The sequence below is a fragment of the Curcuma longa genome, chromosome 15 (assembly GCF_044706935.1).
Source record: "Curcuma longa cultivar G26 ecotype Majalengka, Jawa Barat chromosome 15, ITB_CL_G26_1.1, whole genome shotgun sequence".
Lineage (NCBI taxonomy): Eukaryota > Viridiplantae > Streptophyta > Magnoliopsida > Zingiberales > Zingiberaceae > Curcuma > Curcuma longa.
Window position 1 is genome coordinate 1,576,896 of NC_133875.1, and position 16,957 is coordinate 1,593,852.

The following is a 16,957-nucleotide window of genomic DNA, read 5'->3' on the forward strand; positions in this document are numbered from 1 at the left end:
CATAAATTGAGAATAGTAAAATTTTTAAACTTGTAAAAGCTCAAAAAAATTTATCACAACAAGTTTATTAAAATGCCTAGGATAATTATACTCACTAATGGACACCATTAATAGGTTTTAATACTCCTTTTATTAAAAAAATATTAAATTTTTAAATTTTTGGATAATGTAAATCTATCAGTTTCGTCCAAAACTGATTGATGAACATAAAGAACTTTAAATTATTTTAAATCAAAATCAATATACTTTTGAAAATATTTTTAATACATCTATGCCCTCATATCTAAATTTGATATCATAAATTGAGAGTATTAGTTTTTTGAATTGGTACTTCAAAAATATAAAGATGTATTCTCAATTTATACTATTAAATTTAGATTTGATGACATAGATATATTAATGTGAATTTGGAGAGATTTCGGTTCATCAGTTAATTTCAAACGAAATTGATTGATAGATTTATAAAAGACGACAGATTGAAAGAGAAGAGATATTTATACATGATTTAAATATTATACAAGTTGAGTATGTAATTTAAATAATATTTAAATTTGCATAGTTTAATAAAAGACGATACTGATTGAAGGCTCCTATGAAAATTCCTACAAATACGTCGAGAGAGAATAGGTATTCCTATAATAGAATATGATATATGATTTAAGGTATAATGAAAGTTGAATATCGAAATTTGTGCGATTCAATAAAATTAAATGCCATTTTTTCTTAAATTTCTATTCATTTTGAAATTTATACTTTCAAATCGGATTAAACTAAACTAAACTAAAATTAAAATAAATTTTATTGGCAAATTTAAAGTGAAGTAATTTAATATAATTTTTCAGATAAGATCAGATCAGTACTTGACGTGATTAGGCAGGAAGGCAGGAAGGCAGGAAGGCAGGAAGGCAGGAATAAGAAGACATGCATGTATGTCTCCACCAACGAACGTGATCTCCTGCCGAATCGATTGCTTCTTTTGCCAATTTCTGCCTAATTACAAAGCCACAACTTAACAACCCACCCCGCCACGTGGCAACATGATTAATCACCACCTGTCCACGAGCATGATGCAGCGATAAAACGTTTAAAACGTTGATTGTTAAATAAGAAATTATTCGTAATTTTTAAATTTATCCGATGGACGAACTAGATTGTTAAATGAGGAGCCATGAGAGACGATCTTTATTTTACAACTAGATCGCAAGCATTTACCACCGACAAACTGCAATTTCATGATTGTTAAAACACAATTTCACAATCCTCTAGTCATGATTTCAAGATTGCAATTTCGTACCACCTAGCTTTGAAGAGTTTGCGGTGGTCACAATTTCACAATCGTTGGATTACCACGAGCTACCATAGTTCTTGTTCCTGTTAGGAAAAAAATCTTTAGAATGATCTTGTTCTATAGAAAATTTTCACTGATCATATTGTAAATCAAGAAGCACGACATAGGACAACAAGAAATATGTTCTATTTCTGCATAAAGGTAGAATCCGCCACCCCACGACATAGAACCTCACACGATCGGTCCCACGACCATCTGTGCGGAGGTAAATCGAGAAGCTGTAGTTGGCTATGATGGAGAAGGACATTGTGTGTCTCGGCTTCGTTAAAATTCAAATCCTTGTCCATTTCTGCAACTCTGCTCCGTCATAACCAACTTAGCTATGCTCCGGGTCTCACACGGTCGGTCTCACGATCATCTGTGATGAGGTAAATTGAAAAGTTGTAGTTGGTCACGACGGAAAAAGGCATTGTGTGTCTCAGTTTCTCCGAAATTCAAACCCTTATCCATTTCTACAACTCTGTTCCATCGTAATCAACTCAGCTATGCCACAGTAGTAAGAGAAAAATAATCTGAGTAAACTTTTTATAGTGGTTTTATTTGTTGTTAAGGACACTCAAATCCAAAACATCAGACAATATATGTCTCCATGTTTACTACTTGAGACAAATCACTTCGACAAAAAATATCTTCTATGATAAATATGAAAGGGGTATGCATTTTTAATATTTTTAAAGTTGAGTATTGTAAATTGGCCAACTATTTATTTTTATAGAAATATTAGTTAATTAACTATCAATTAGGTGGGAAATTATTTCAAAGTCGTTGTTTGAAGTAGTTGCGTGATACGAGTTATTAGGCACAACTTCATTTTAACCACATATTTTAACTTATTCTTAAAAGTATCCCTGTAGTTTCATTTTGCCTTACAATCTTATTAAGTACCGTCGAAGCACAGGGATAAAGTGATAATATTAAAATGATAAAGAGCTTTTGTAAAAGAGTTAAAAAAAATAGGGAGTAAAATGAAATTTCGTCGAGTTGCTATATAATTCGCTCGAAGGCCCAAAGTTAGAGCGAAGACGAAGAGTCCGCTGCCTGCTCCCGTTCCGGCCACTGCTGCTCCATGGGCTTCACCGTCACGAAGACTTCCGAGGGCTACGTCCGGCCGGCGGAGCCGACGCCTCCGGGATCGCTGGCGCTCGACTGGATCGGACGATACCCGACCCACCGCGGCCTCGTCGACTCCCTCCAAATCTACAAGCACGGCCAGAACCCCGCCGAGGTCATCCGCGAGGCGCTGGGCAGGGCCCTGGTCCCGTACTACCCGATCGCCGGCAGGATCGTGCAGCCGGAAGGCTGCGAGCCCCGGATCGAGTGCACCGGAGAGGGCGTCTGGTTCGTGGCAGCCTCCGCCAACTGCAGCCTCGCCGACGTCAACTATCTGGAGCGCCCCATGATGCTCGGGCAGGACGACATCCTACCCTACACCGAGCTCGAGACCAGCCCTGCCAATACCTTGATGATGATTCAGGTAAGCAATAGAAATTGAATAAGCTGAAATCTTTGTTTGATTCACTTGAATGCTCCAGATCTGTTACTAGTTTGCTTCTCAAATCGATCTGTTGTTAGATAGATTCAAACCCCTGGTCTTGTCTTTAGTTCTAGATCTGGAAGCAAGAAGGACTTCGATTGGGTCAAAGCTCATTACTCATCCTAAATTTCAATCTAGGTTACATTGTTTACCTTTAATGATTGTGAGAACTGTCATAATCTGCTGAAACAGTGGTTATCCACCACCGGAACATTGAACACTAAGGTTTTTGAAGAAATGACAAGAACAGTAGAACTCAGCTGGCTTGATGACTAGCTTGTTCTTTTCTTCCTCAACGAACCATTAGTTCTGTTGAACAAACCATCTAAGTTCAACCTTGTAGTCTTAATTGAGTGATTATCCAAATCATCCAACTTCTCTAATATATCATCAAGATTTACTTGTAAATATCTCCTGTGTTTGGAATTTTGTTTTAGCTCTAAATCAACTTAGTTTCTGCATTCAAATTCAGACATTCTCTTTGCCAGAACAAGAGCTAGAGTATTTCCAACTAATATAGCAGACTCAAATAGTTGAAACTCATGTCATGTTCTTGTCCAACTTATGCTCATCTTCTTCAACAATAGTCCACATTGATACTAGAAAAGAAATCAGACCAGGGTTACATTAATTTATTTTTGTCTCAATCATGGAGATTACCATTTGTGTAACTAGCTCTCTTAGCTTTAAGCATGACTTAGCATCATCATAGAGGATGATAGGATCAGTTGGATATTGCAATGCTCTGCTCCTAAGTAACTTTGTTGCTTACATTAAAACAATAGGTTACTGAGTTCACATGTGGTGGGTTCCTCATCGGTCTGAGGTTCAACCACGCATCCTCCGATGGCTTAGGATCGGCACAAGTCATTTCCGCCATCGGTGAACTTGCTCGAGGGCTTCCAGAGCCGACCATCAAGCCGGTATGGAACCGGGACAGCTATCCCAATCCAAAGATCAAACCTGCTCCACTCCCTGACTTGCCCAAGTTGGCCCTGGAGTACTCTGCAGTGGACTTCCCCACTCACTACATCAACCAACTGAAGAAACAGTACATGGAGCACAGCAATGGCAAATGGTGTTCGACCTTCGACATCATAATTGCCAAGGTCTGGCAATGCCGCACCAGGGCTATTTATTCAGACCCTGATGTCAATATCCGCATGTGTTTCTTCGCGAGCTCTCGCCATATTCTGAAGATCGAAAAGGGCTACTATGGCAACTCAATCTTTCCTGTGAAAGTATCAACGACGAGCGGGAAGGTTAACAACTTGTCGGTCGTCGAGATTGTGGACTTGATCAAGGAGGCCAAGGACCAGATGGCAGTCGAAGTCTTGAAGTGGGCTAACGATGAGTTTGAGGTTGATCCCTTCAGTATGACATTCAACTACGAAACCATATATGTTTCTGATTGGACTAAGCTGGGGTTCTCAGAAGTGGACTATGGATGGGGGACTCCGATGTATTATGGTCCATTCACTAACAACGACTACATTGCTTCCTGCATTCTCTTGAAGGCACCCGCGCCATTTGAGGGTGCCCGGCTGATAGCCAGATGTGTCTCCAAGGAGCACATTGATGCATTCAATGAGCGAGTTAACCGATTCGACTAAAGAAGTTTCGATAGAGAAAAAAGTCGCATACTTGTATGATTATCATGAGACACTCAAACTTTTATTCATGTTTCTTGGTTGTGGAATAAATTATTCTGTCATTTCTATAGTTTTTGTCATAATATTGGTGCCTGTTGTATTGAATGGAATTAGCACTTCCCTTTTCTTGAAAAAAAAATTATCTCAACATATTTCTTATTCTAAACCGTGTTAACGTAAATCAACTCAATAATTTATTTTTAGTTCAATTTGATCAAAATTATTATACATGGAGCACTGTTATACTAAAATATAAATTGCTTTAGTTTAGTTAAAATCATGTTAAAACTGTTGTAGCAATTATTATATAGCGGCTACAAAGATGTAGCTGTTATGTTATATGTGTTATGTTATATGAAGTTAAATGTTGGACTATGAATCGAACATATAAGTAGAAGATGAGAATGTTAAGGTGGATATGTATTTTGAAAAACTATATTTAAGATAATATGGATATATATGTAGACAATATTCTAATTTAAATGATGTGAAACCATAACAAATATATACGATTTATTAATCAAGGATAATCGATGAGGCTAACTAGGATTTATCATTAATCAAGGAAGAGAGAAACTAACTAAAGATGATTTGATTAACAAGTCACTTAGTAGGATAAAAGTTTGATTATTATTGTTGACCAAATTAAAATGATCTTGATTAAGTTTGAATAATTTTGACTACGTTGGTAAAAGAGTATTTTGTTTGATCAAGTTAGAGTAATTTTGCTCTATGTTGTAGTAGTTATAAGTTATGATTGTAGCTGCTATAACAATACTGAATAAGAGTATTTTTGAAATGAAAAATATGTTGAGGTGTTGATTTGACTTTTTAAACATAGACCGAGTCATCCGCTGGCAACATTGATTTCGTTGATTAATTGCGAAAGCCGAAAATAATCTTCTAAAAATTATTATTTTAAAAAAATACTAAGAAATAAAAAAATAAATGACACTGTCAAACATATTATTAAGTCAAAAATTTCTCTCTAAACATCAACTAAATAGACACTTATATAGCCAAAAACCTTATGATGCAAAAAAAAGAAAAAAATCCTAATAAAAAGAGAAAAAAATCTTAACAGATTCTAAATCCTAAAAACAAACCCAAAATATAAAAAATAAAAATTATCAAAAATACTCTAAATACTAAAAAAATTAAAAAATTATCAATAAATAAAAATTATTAAAAATAGTAATAAAATTTTTTGAATCCTCCTGCATCACTGAGTTTTTGGAAATCCCTCATTGGGTCGAGTTGCTAGGATCACTAAGTGAAGTTAGCTATCACCAAATTGATTCGGAGCTCTCCAAATTAGCTATACATTCGAGAAATGTGACATTTAAATGAACTTGAATTGAATTGTGTTGTTATAAAAACAAATGCAAATGATTTGTTAAGAGTTGTCAACTCACAAGTGTAAAGCACTCAGCAAAGCAATTAAAAAAACTAAGGCTTGAATCTCAAATGAGATGAATATTCTAGAAGTCAATTCTGAGTGTGCATAAGTTATACTTTAGATTTACTCAGAAGAAGAAAAGATCGTCTACCTCCACAATTATCAAAAAAGAAAAAGAAATGGCATTTTGTGAAGGTCAATAGCTGGGCAAATCTCCTTTGGCAGAGGTCTCATAGCTGCACTGCAATGCCGCAAATAGTGAGCTCTCAGCCTCTGCCAAAGAAGAGACTGCCCAGCGATGCACCGCCACTTTGTGTCTTCGATATCTAACTCCGCCTCGACGACATTCCAGGGCCGGTTCATCTCCCTACTTATAGCCAGTCCTACCACATGAAACTTCAGCAGCATATCTGCAGCATAATTCCTTGCACTACTGGTGAGTTCTCTGAAACATGTTCGGTTATGTTTACTACCAGCATATTCTTCCAAAGCTACTTTGATTTCTCACTTTTCACAATCCGATTTACCGGAAAGAATGTCGAGCTTATTCGAAGCTCAGATGTAGCTTTGTTGATGTGAATAAAAGGGATGGATATGCCATAGCAGCGAAATCGAATAATCCCTCACATACAAAGCTTTGTACAGATTCCATGAGAATCAATCTCTGGACCATCTCCATGTTTCTTACTTAACAATTTAGTTTGGATTCTGTCTATCCTCGCAATTCCACTCAAATCTTTGTTCCGAAATCAGAATTCAGTATCCCGAAATACGTACTTCGGGTAAAATTATCGGTAAGGTTAAACCCACTCGGAAATCCTAACAGTATAATGTTCTACCATTGGATGTATACTAGGCTATACAAGGGGACTTGCATACCGTTCGAATCACAACCATGCTAAATTTCACTTAATTCTCTGGACTACTTCCCTAAGTGAGATCGTAACTAGCCAGGTCTAGAGACTCGAAGACTTCTATATTCGTTACGTTTTATCTGTAACAAATTGACATCATCTATAGAAGGTGCTACTCATGGCGATAATATAAGAAGCAAGAGACACCTAACTCGACTTAGAGATTCTCCCTTGCAAATGAAGAGGTTAGTTTCGGGACGGTGGTAATATAAAGAGACACACGAGGCAATGTGTGACGGGAAGAATGTTCGATATGTCGTGAAGGAAAAGAAAAGGGAATAGCTGCAAATGTAGGAGAGATAGATGATGCAAGAGGAAAGTATACACCTAATGAATTTGAATAGTGAAGGAAGAGGGAAAAGAGTTCAAATCACAATCCTCTTCCTCTCCGAATGTATCCAAAGATAATTTTGGTTGCATTGTCAACTACCCTAGACCAATGTGGAGAATGTTGATGCTCGACCTAAGTCCCGGTCAGGTGGTCATTGTTGATTCTCGCAAAAGAACCAAAGTCCACAAGGACATAACATCATACTCTTCCCTAGTCATGTTAGTCATTGTATTTCTTCAACAAAACCTAATTTGTCGAGACGCCCGCATTGCATAATGTTCTTCTTCCACACACACAATAAAGTTTTTCCGGGCGCCTGCTTCTCTTATCATTAAGAGACTCATTTATCTTATGATTATGATTATTATTATTATATATCACATAAATTATAAATATTATATGATTAACGAGTCGAATTCGAACTAAACTCGTTTAACTTTTAAATGAATTATTTTCGAACCAAACTCGAGTCATTCACAAATTATTTAATTTCATTACAAACTGAACTCGAACTTAAGAATTAAAACTTGACCGAACTCGAGCCGAGCATGAGCTTAGGGAAAAACCAACTGAGCCGAGCTCGAACCTTACGGTTCGAGTTAGTTTGATTCGATTACACCCCTACATATTATTTAATTTAGTAAACAATTGAAAGAAAAGAAACCTTTTCAAGAATCTAAACAAATAATTAACCAAATTACATTGACATATTTTATCACTTCTAATGCATCAAAAAGAAGGGAAAAAAACAATAGTAGCACTAGATCAATAAAACACCAGCAACATATGAAATAACCCACCTTCAAACATACTGCCATTCCAAAAGTCGACAAGTATTATGCATAAGAAAAAGAAAGTAAATGTGAATTTGATATTCAAACTCTTTGACTTTCTAATTCATGCTTGCTTCATGACTTGTACTTTTGAGGTGTCCAAGTTTGACAAGTTAAACAGATACAGGTTAAGATTCCTGATAAATTTAACTTATGCCAGAGAGATCTTAAATATAAACATAAAATAACCTCCAAAGTAAACAGTTTGCTATACTCTAATAAAACACACACTTCAAAATTACAATGATCATTCTAATTCAAAACATAGTAAAGCCTAAGTCACAATTGTGATATCGAATAACAAGCAAATTTGCAGTTACAAGCATTAAGATAACAAGAGCTCAGTTTTTATCCATGTTCAGGTGCAGGATGAGTAATTTGGAAAGGAATAATGAACTCAAATATTACACATGAAGAACTAAAATAATGCATCACAAAGAGAAAGCAGCTTTTGGAAGGCATCGAGATTACTAACTTGAACAGCAACCAAGTTTTTTCAGGGCAGAAGAATCATCCTTCACATTTATTGTTTCGCCTTTACTTGGTACAGAAGAGGATGTATCATCACCTGCCTCGACTGCCTTCTTGCTGACAATGCTGTAAATCTGAGCCAAGACCTCTTGAAATGCCAAGTCAACGTTTGTTGCATCTAGTGCAGAGGTTTCCATGAAATACAATGATTCATTCTCAGCGTAAGCCTTGCTGTCTTCAGTAGGAACGGCAACAAGATGGCGGAGGTCTGACTTATTCCCAATCAGCATCACCACTATGTTGGGATCAGTGTGATCCCTCAACTCCCTCAGCCAACGGGCAACACTATCAAATGTAGCACGTCGAGTGACATCATACACGAGCAATGCGCCAACTGCCCCTCGATAGTAAGCACTTGTTATTGCACGATACCTGCAATTGTCGATCAAATTATGTAACGAAAGAACATTCTCTCATTCAGAAATGTACCAAGTAATGCTTTATATAGATTTCAATTTGTGTAGTTGAAACAAAACCTCAAATTTCTTGGAGTATTCTCATTGTTTTGCAAAAAACATCCTTCATTTTATATGTAAAACAGCTGGAAAAGGGGTACTTCATTTGTTCATGGTTCTCTACATTCTTTTAACCTAATCTATTTTGAAGGTTGAAGATGCTGATGGCTGCTTGTTCTCCACAAGAATAATTTGTTAAATGCCTGTAACTGATAGAGGTCAAGGACTGCTCTTCGTCCTCTCCCCTTCTGTCCCCAAATTATTCCTATTCAGTGTGCTTAGACCAATGTTAGACTTGGGAAAGAATATCTATCGTGCTTTGTTAGAAATGAGGACGCAAGGATTTGTTAGAAAAAAAGGTTTAAATTTAGGATACAGATATGAGGACATGATTAATCTTAAAAATTTAAATACTAATATTAATCTAATTATGGCTAAAATTAATCGATTAAATTAATAATATAAATTAAGTATAAGAAATATAAGTTTCTTATATTATAAAATTACAAGTATATGTTATAATAAGTTTTATAACTTATGCTTAAGTTATATAAGTATATATGATAAGTCAAGTTTATAACTTAGGTATATATGCTTACAATTTAAAATAGCTACGATTATGTTAGTTAACCTAAACCTAAAGTTTTTATTTGTTCAGCACCAGTGGAAGATGTTGTCGTACTCATACGATGCTGAGCTTCTCTTCCTTTCCATGGCATGATCTCAGCATTGCTTGTCACTGACAATGGTAGGTAAGCTTCCTCCCTCTCCTCTCGTTCTTGTAGAAGGGCTGACTGCTTGGAAATTGATTTTCATACCTATATTTGTGTTGTGGTGTGTTAACACCAGTACACGAGATGTGATTAGTCCGTGTATGCACCCAAGTATATCTCAAATGTCAGAAGACTTGTGGTATATCTCAAATAGTAATGCACCCAAGTATGACAATTAAAACAATGTATTTCTCTTGGCAAATTTCCTAAAAGTCACACCCATGATCGAGATTCTCCTAATAGACACCCAAATTTCATCTCTTCCCAAAGGGTGCTCTTGCCTTTCTTTTTCAGATACCCAAAATACGTTAATGTTAAGAACTTTATTTTTTTTTAGTTCTAGATTTTTTTACAACTAAAATTTTATTATTTTAGACAAATAAGAGTATCATTGAATTCATGAGTGTGAGATCTACTTGGAAAAGGAATTTGTTTTTCTGAAATGGGTTATTTTAGGCGATCAAGGTGGTTTCGATCAAATCATCTTAATGGTGTTGTATAAAATTCATATTTAGCATGTAGGTGCTTATAGGAATGCTTTGATTCTAGTTGTGGTCCTACCTTTGCATTTTTGACATAATTGGGCTGGTTGAATTGGTTTAAGTCAATCCACCTTAATGGCTTCTTTATGCATGACTTACAAAAGTAAAAGCATGAATGTGATCCTAGGATGACACTGATTCCAATTGTGGTATTAACTTTGCATTATGACATGTTTAAATATATCAAGATGGTCTGGCTCACACTAATCAACTGACCTTAATGACCTTCATGTGCATGAAATAAAACATAGACATGAAATAAAACTCAGACCTCCTGCTTCAGTACCATGTTTTAAAAAAAAATTGACTATCTAATTATGAACCAATTTATACATTTATATGGACCACTGCGCTTGTCCATATGGGAACAAAGCGCGTGTAGCCTCTTAGCTTCAACAATAGGAATACTGGTTTGCTTGAAGACTTGGATTTTTATCAACTTAATGCATACTATTACATAACTCAAGTTCTAAGATCTAACCAATCAATCAGTTGATTTAAATCAACAGAAACTGCTAAGATTTTACTACATATTTTTTTCAAACTTTTACTGAACAAAATGCTATCGCCAAAACAAATATAAGACTACAGTAATCATCACTCAGAACTTAAAAGGAAGTTGAATGTCTTTTAGCTTTTGTTTTTCTAAAAAGAGGAAGTCAAATCTAACATGAAAATTGTTGAGATAGTTAATTTATTTGATTCCACAAATCAGATGAAATTGTCGACTTCTAGCTGCCGTATTGGCATAGCCTACTCCAGAATTCCCAGATCCTAGATCGCTTAACACAGGGGACCGAAACCGCTACCCAAGAAACAGATCGGCATCCCAACGAAGTCACTCCCTGAAAGAAAACCCTAAAAACTCTAGAAAAAAAGGAAGGGGGAAGAGTGAAAATGGGTACCTTTCCTGGCCGGCGGTGTCCCAAATCTGGGCCTTGAGGACCTTGGAGTCGACGGTGACGCTTCGAGTGGCGAACTCCACGCCGATGGTGGACTTGGACTCGAGGTTGAACTCGTTGCGGGTGAAGCGGGAGAGGAGGTTGGACTTGCCGACCCCGGAGTCCCCGATGAGCACCAGCTTGAACAGGTAGTCGTAGTCGTCCTCCGCGCGATACCCGGCCATTTCTGCCCTCCTTCCTCCTCCCAACCGGCTCGCTCTCGATCAAGGCGAGGTTTCGGCGGATTCGACTAGTAGAAGAAAGGGCGAGGGAAGAACAGGCGAGAGAGAGAGAGAGAGAGAGAGAGAGAGAGAGAGAGGGACGGCGAGAGGTCGAAGATGGAAGCGTCGTGGGGTAATCAAAGTGGACCAAGCAAACGCGTACCCGACGGTTTTACCCAGATACGAAGTTGGACGTTATGTTGACTATTTTGACCTCCACGATTGCAGAATGTTCTTTAGAAATATCCAAATTCCGCGTCTTTTAAACCCGACCCGACAGTGGAATTTTAATAAAATTCCCTTCAGCAGCAAAAAAAAAAATAAATAAATTACCACTTCACATCTCACATAATCAATTTTATAATTATTTATGAAAAAATAAATTAAAAAATTATAATTGATCATGGTAATTCGATCCTTATCTAATTAAATTATATATCGATTTCTTTAAATTATCTCACAAATTAAATTAATTTTTTGTAAATTTAAAGAATTCATAATATTATTATACAATTATCACAGATAATGATTGAGACCATCCAATGGATTTTAAAAATATCAGATTCGACACTCATTTACAGTGTGTTACATGGGTTTCAACTACAATATAATGCACAGATTTCAAAAATTTAAATAATAAATCTAATGCAAGGATAATTTCCCTCGGATGGTAGTGAATGAGAGAAAATTAAGGGGTAATTTATTCAAAAAATTACAGCTGATCACTATTGAAAAGGATATTGTCTCGGATGCAGGTGGATCTCACTTTCATACTTTTGTCTTTCATACTATCATTTCATGTTAATTTTTTATGTAATAAATCATTATCTGAAAATTAATTGCTTGAATAAGTCACTAATTTTTTTATTTATTAAAATTTCCAAGAAATATTATAAACTAAATTAATCATTCTCATAATTACCTCGCAAATTAAATTAATTATTTCATAAGATAATATTATTATATAGTTATAATAAAAGAGTTCATCAATATTACTCATTCAACGGTCATGTCCTCTAATAACTAATTCAATTAGACATCTGAAGTCTCAACCAAAACACACTATCAGAAATTTTCCTCAATAATAAGATGACAAGTCTAAAAACACTGACCGCTTGAATGAACCACTCGTGAATACTTCTCGATTTACCTTGATAATTGACAAAAATCTTCTTAGAAATCAAATTTATCACCTTCAAAATTAATCAAGATCGTAAGAATTGAATATCTAAATTATAAAAAAAAACACGGCACTTCCATATTAATATAGTATATCAGAAGATATCATTTTTCATACAACACTTCATTTTACAACTCAAATCCAAGGGTTTTAACAAACAACTCAAGCTTTCTATAAGATCTCAGCTATTTGCTTAAGCTCTAGAGCATGGGATTCGATTGCAAAATCACTTCCGCAAACGAATTTGTATTTCAAATTTACATTCAAAGACGAGAGCAATCCATTCATTTGGTGGATTTTCGTATCCATGTTCAGTTTAGACGCAAACAGAAGAACAACATCAAAGAAATGGCTGCTGCTATCTCTACATGGGTTACATATTGTTCAACTTCCATACACAAATGACAATAGTTTTCTACAAATCTATCCTATCGATCGCTGGGATTCTTATCCTTTGCATCATCTCTTGTTTGTCAACCCACAGATGAAGCACGATCTTTCTCTGCTATGTTGATCATGGCTTGCTCATATCTTACCGAAGAGATCGAGTGTGAGAGCGGCAGGATTTACGCGAGCCATTAACTTGGGAAGTCTCCATGTAGATCTTGCTCTTGTTTTTCAACTGATCATATCACACAAGAACTGTTAACCTCCTGAATTGTTAGTAAAAGCATCACTTCCTGAATCGCAAACACTTATTGTGTTTCACTTCTGTAATGGATGATGGGGGCTGACTGCTTTGTTTGGCTTGTTTCGCGGAAAGTTTCTCCATCGCACTGATAAATTTCTTTAGGTGTTTGATGTATTCGGGGTAAGTCTCTAAATTGCAGTGACCACCACCCTTGATCCACAATGGATCATACTTTTCTTTCGAAAGTTCCCACAAGCGTTTACCGTGAGTCCAGTCGACAATATCATCTGCAGTTCCCTGCGTAAAACAATGTCCGATAAGGAATTTCCACATCGAGATCATAAGCTTCTCGAATGAAAGAGCGAACAGAGTGCATTTGGACAGATTGAGAAAACCAGTTATGGAGTTGATCATGAGAATGGTGTGAGTCAAAAGACCGGGTATAAGATGGCGATCCAAATGGATATTAACAAATTACTCGCAAAAAAAGAGATCAAAACATGTTTATATTTACCCTCACATATATTCTACACTTTAAGATTGTAATAAGTGATCTATATTCCTAATTTTGGAAAGCTACTCAAAATGCCTTACAAGGGATGATCTAGGTGAATAGCTACTTGACAAGAGGATTCTTATGCTATTCGACTAACTAAATCTTGTCGAGAAAAAAAATAGACTAATGAGAGATCTAGCACTTCTTGCATGTCTATCTACTTCATTGTCTCATAATAGCGTAACAAGACCCTCATTTGCGAGTTTCATGAGTTAACTGAAAAATCAATAGAATCAAAATGGTATAATGATACACGGTTGCTCGATTCTCATATGCCACAGAAAACTAGACTAGTGGAAAATTTGCTGGGGAAAGAAAACTTACATGTATGACAAAAACTGGGCAGTTGACCAGTCGAATTTTGTCGATATTCTGCAAAAAAGAGACTTTACCTTAACAGCCAAATATATCGATTAGGAAAAACTAAGGAAAATGAAATTCAATTCCTTACTTTAAAGATATCAAACCAGAATGTCACTTTTACAGGATACAGAACTCGTATACCCGAGAGGATTGCGCTGTGGAGGACAACACCTCGCAGATTCTGTAATTGCAAAGCGAGGTGCAATGTTGGTCCGCTGCCAACAGACTGACCATATAAGATGAGCTCCTCTTGTTTTACGCCATACTCTTTCTTCAAGCAATCGTACACGGCTTCTATGTCGCAGTATGTATTGAATTCAGATGGCTTTTGCAAGGATGATGAAAGAAAAATATAGTCAGTTGACAAAGCTATGCCCATGATACTATATTTTGGTTTTGTCGCTAATATTTCTCAAGAACTACATGTGATAGTAGCTAACGCCGTCCAAGCTTCTATCTCAAATTTATTTGAAAACAAAGAAAACGAGATTTGAATTCACATTGGACATTAAAATAATAAGGCATTTAAGTTTCATTTTGCCAATCTGTTTTCAGTACATGAATCTAAGTTGAACAAGAAGATAGAAGATAACTACGGGTAGCATATGAATGGGAAATTTTGTGTTTCTGATGAATTTGCCAATGTTTACCTTCCCCGTAGACGCTCCATAACCCGAGTAATCGTAACTGCAAAATGAAGATCATTAAATAGATTAGATTGCATGTTTTTCGATCGTTGTTTGGACTAATTCTTTTGAGCTAGAAGAACCACAGAAATTAAGAAATCTTCCTATGGCATTCTTGAAAAATGAATATTGAGAAAGGATAATAGGAGAATGGAATTGTTACTTGAAGAAACTATCTCAGAAACCTAAGGTTGCAACATCAAAATTCAACCTTTTCAATTCAATTTCTTAGAAAAATTCATAATCAATGGACAAATCATGTAAAATTTCCCTAAAAGAAACAAATTTTTGCTTAAAAAAGCAAACGTGGGGATAAATTTCTTCAAGATGATCATATAAAGTAGGTGAAAAAAGAGGAGCAACTTAGGGTTTGTAAGATTAAAATTCAACCTTTTTCAGTTCAATTTCTTACCAAATTTACTAATCAATGATGAAATCATGTAAAATTTCTCTAGAACAAATAATTTCTTTCTTTTTCTTCTTAAAAATAGGCAATATTGGGGACAAAATAAGGTGATCATAAAGCAGCTGAAAGAAAAGGAGAAACCTAGGGTTTGCAGCATCAGAATTCAACATTTTCAGTTCAATTCCTCAGAAAATTCCTAATCAATGGTCAAATCATGAAATATTTCCCTAAATGAAACAATTTTTGTCTTAGACCATGCAATCTTGGAGACGAAATAAGGAGATCAGCAAGCAGGGGAAGAGGAGGAACTGGTCTTGCCCTAGGTACCTCATGATATTGACGCGGAGGTGGGCGCGGAGCTCGTGGAAGAGGTCAAGCATCTGACCGAGGTCGGCGGCGTTGCCGTGGGAGTAGAGCAGCGTGAAGCGCGCGACGGGGTGGCGCCAAAAGGTGGCCACCACCCGGTTCCCGGCCTTGGTCTCCACCACATGCACCTCCACGTTTTTCCCCGGCGCCAGCCCCGACAGGCGCAGCCGCCCCTCCCCTCCGCCCCCCTCCCGGAACACCTCATAAGTCGCCGGCTCCGGCGGGAAGAACGCGAACCGCGCCGCCACCGACGACGTCACGTTCCCCATCTCCCCCTCGCTAAAAATCCCACCTTTGTTCAAATCAACGGCTCAATCTTCCTTCCCCCTTTTCTTCCTCCTCTTTTCTTTCTTCTTCCCTTCTTTCCGCGCCGCTCTCGCCGCTAATTTCAGAAAGAGAGAAAGAAGAGAGAAGAAGAAGGAAACCTGGTGGGCGATGGAGGCTCGCTATGGATTAAATTCCACTCCTGACGCGATCGATCCTGCCTCGTCTCCTTCATCAAAGTGGGAGCTTGCACGCATGTGGAGGTGGGCGATGGGGAAGTCGCAAAGGGATGGAGGAGATGCGTCGGAGATTCAAAGGAGGACCTTTTCCTTTTCCTCCTCCTCCTCCTCCTCGTTCTTGTCGTTCTTCTTCTTCTTCTTCGTCGTCGTGGTGGTTTCGATGATCGAATGATGATTTAGATAATGTTTAGTTCGATGGGATTGGGATTGGGATTGGGACGCCATGGCATTGCCTTTTTGGGGCTTGTAGTCGTCCCACGTGCTAAGCAGGTGCGACTCAGCGTTCACAAAGTTGCCCTTTTTATTGATTTAACTAACGAACAGGTCAATTTATTATAGACAAAAAAAAATAAAAAGGACATCCTGATTATTCAAATTGTAAATATATATATATAATATACTAATAAATAAATAAATAATTTAAAATAAATTTTTAAAATTAAAATAATCAAAAAGACTTTCTCCTTTATTTATTATTAAAAGAGCATATTATTTTAACCCTGTACATTTTTTGTTTTAAAATTATTATTATTTTAACTAGGAATGTTACATAATTATAATTAATAGTTATGATCATAAATATTTTAATTTTGATCAATATTAATAGCATTGTATTTTAGTAGCTGATATGGCAAGATTTAGAAGTTCTCAATCGAGTATTCCTTAGACGATAATGACTGGCTGCTCCTTCTATTCGTCATATCACAATAATAGGATTTTTCTGCTCAAAGTTAACACAACGTCAAAGGGTGCCTACCCATCTAGTCATGACAAGGACCTTTCAATACTTAA

The 16,957-nt window shown here is 36.6% G+C and overlaps 3 protein-coding genes across 3 annotated transcripts; 1 reads left to right on the top strand and 2 right to left on the bottom strand.

The window, feature by feature from the left end:
• Positions 1-2,414: 2,414 nt before the first annotated feature.
• LOC141846743 (acyl transferase 9-like) lies at positions 2,415-4,558 on the top strand. Its single transcript, XM_074734783.1, has 2 exons — positions 2,415-2,822; positions 3,668-4,558. Exons 1-2 carry the CDS (start codon positions 2,415-2,417, stop codon positions 4,493-4,495), a joined length of 1,236 nt encoding a protein of 411 aa, XP_074590884.1. The 3' UTR covers positions 4,496-4,558.
• Positions 4,559-8,178: 3,620 nt separating this feature from the next.
• On the bottom strand, positions 8,179-11,562 carry LOC141846118 (ras-related protein Rab11D-like). Its single transcript, XM_074734108.1, has 2 exons — positions 11,218-11,562; positions 8,179-8,914 (listed from the first exon to the last, which is right to left on the bottom strand). Exons 1-2 carry the CDS (start codon positions 11,436-11,438, stop codon positions 8,482-8,484), a joined length of 654 nt encoding a protein of 217 aa, XP_074590209.1. The 5' UTR covers positions 11,439-11,562; the 3' UTR covers positions 8,179-8,481.
• A 1,306-nt stretch (positions 11,563-12,868) lies between these two features.
• On the bottom strand, positions 12,869-15,931 carry LOC141846117 (uncharacterized). The gene is made up of 5 exons (XM_074734107.1): positions 15,624-15,931; positions 14,855-14,891; positions 14,293-14,529; positions 14,166-14,213; positions 12,869-13,582 (listed from the first exon to the last, which is right to left on the bottom strand). The coding sequence occupies exons 1-5, from the start codon at positions 15,929-15,931 to the stop codon at positions 13,328-13,330; spliced, it is 885 nt and encodes a 294-aa protein (XP_074590208.1). The 3' UTR covers positions 12,869-13,327.
• Positions 15,932-16,957: the final 1,026 nt, after the last annotated feature.

Excerpts from the sequence above, each read along its gene's own strand:
- LOC141846743 (XM_074734783.1), top strand. The coding sequence starts at position 2,415 with ATGGGCTTCACCGTCACGAAGACTTCCGAGGGCTACGTCCGGCCGGCG. Across the intron at positions 2,823-3,667 it reads ATACCTTGATGATGATTCAG|GTTACTGAGTTCACATGTGG; the intron begins GTAAGCAATAGA and ends TTAAAACAATAG.
- LOC141846118 (XM_074734108.1), bottom strand. The coding sequence starts at position 11,438 with ATGGCCGGGTATCGCGCGGAGGACGACTACGACTACCTGTTCAAGCTG. Across the intron at positions 8,915-11,217 it reads GACACCGCCGGCCAGGAAAG|GTATCGTGCAATAACAAGTG; the intron begins GTACCCATTTTC and ends CGACAATTGCAG.
- LOC141846117 (XM_074734107.1), bottom strand. The coding sequence starts at position 15,931 with ATGGGGAACGTGACGTCGTCGGTGGCGGCGCGGTTCGCGTTCTTCCCG. Across the intron at positions 14,530-14,854 it reads ATGGAGCGTCTACGGGGAAG|CCATCTGAATTCAATACATA; the intron begins GTAAACATTGGC and ends TCCTTGCAAAAG. Across the intron at positions 13,583-14,165 it reads GCCCAGTTTTTGTCATACAT|GGAACTGCAGATGATATTGT; the intron begins GTAAGTTTTCTT and ends TGTTTTACGCAG.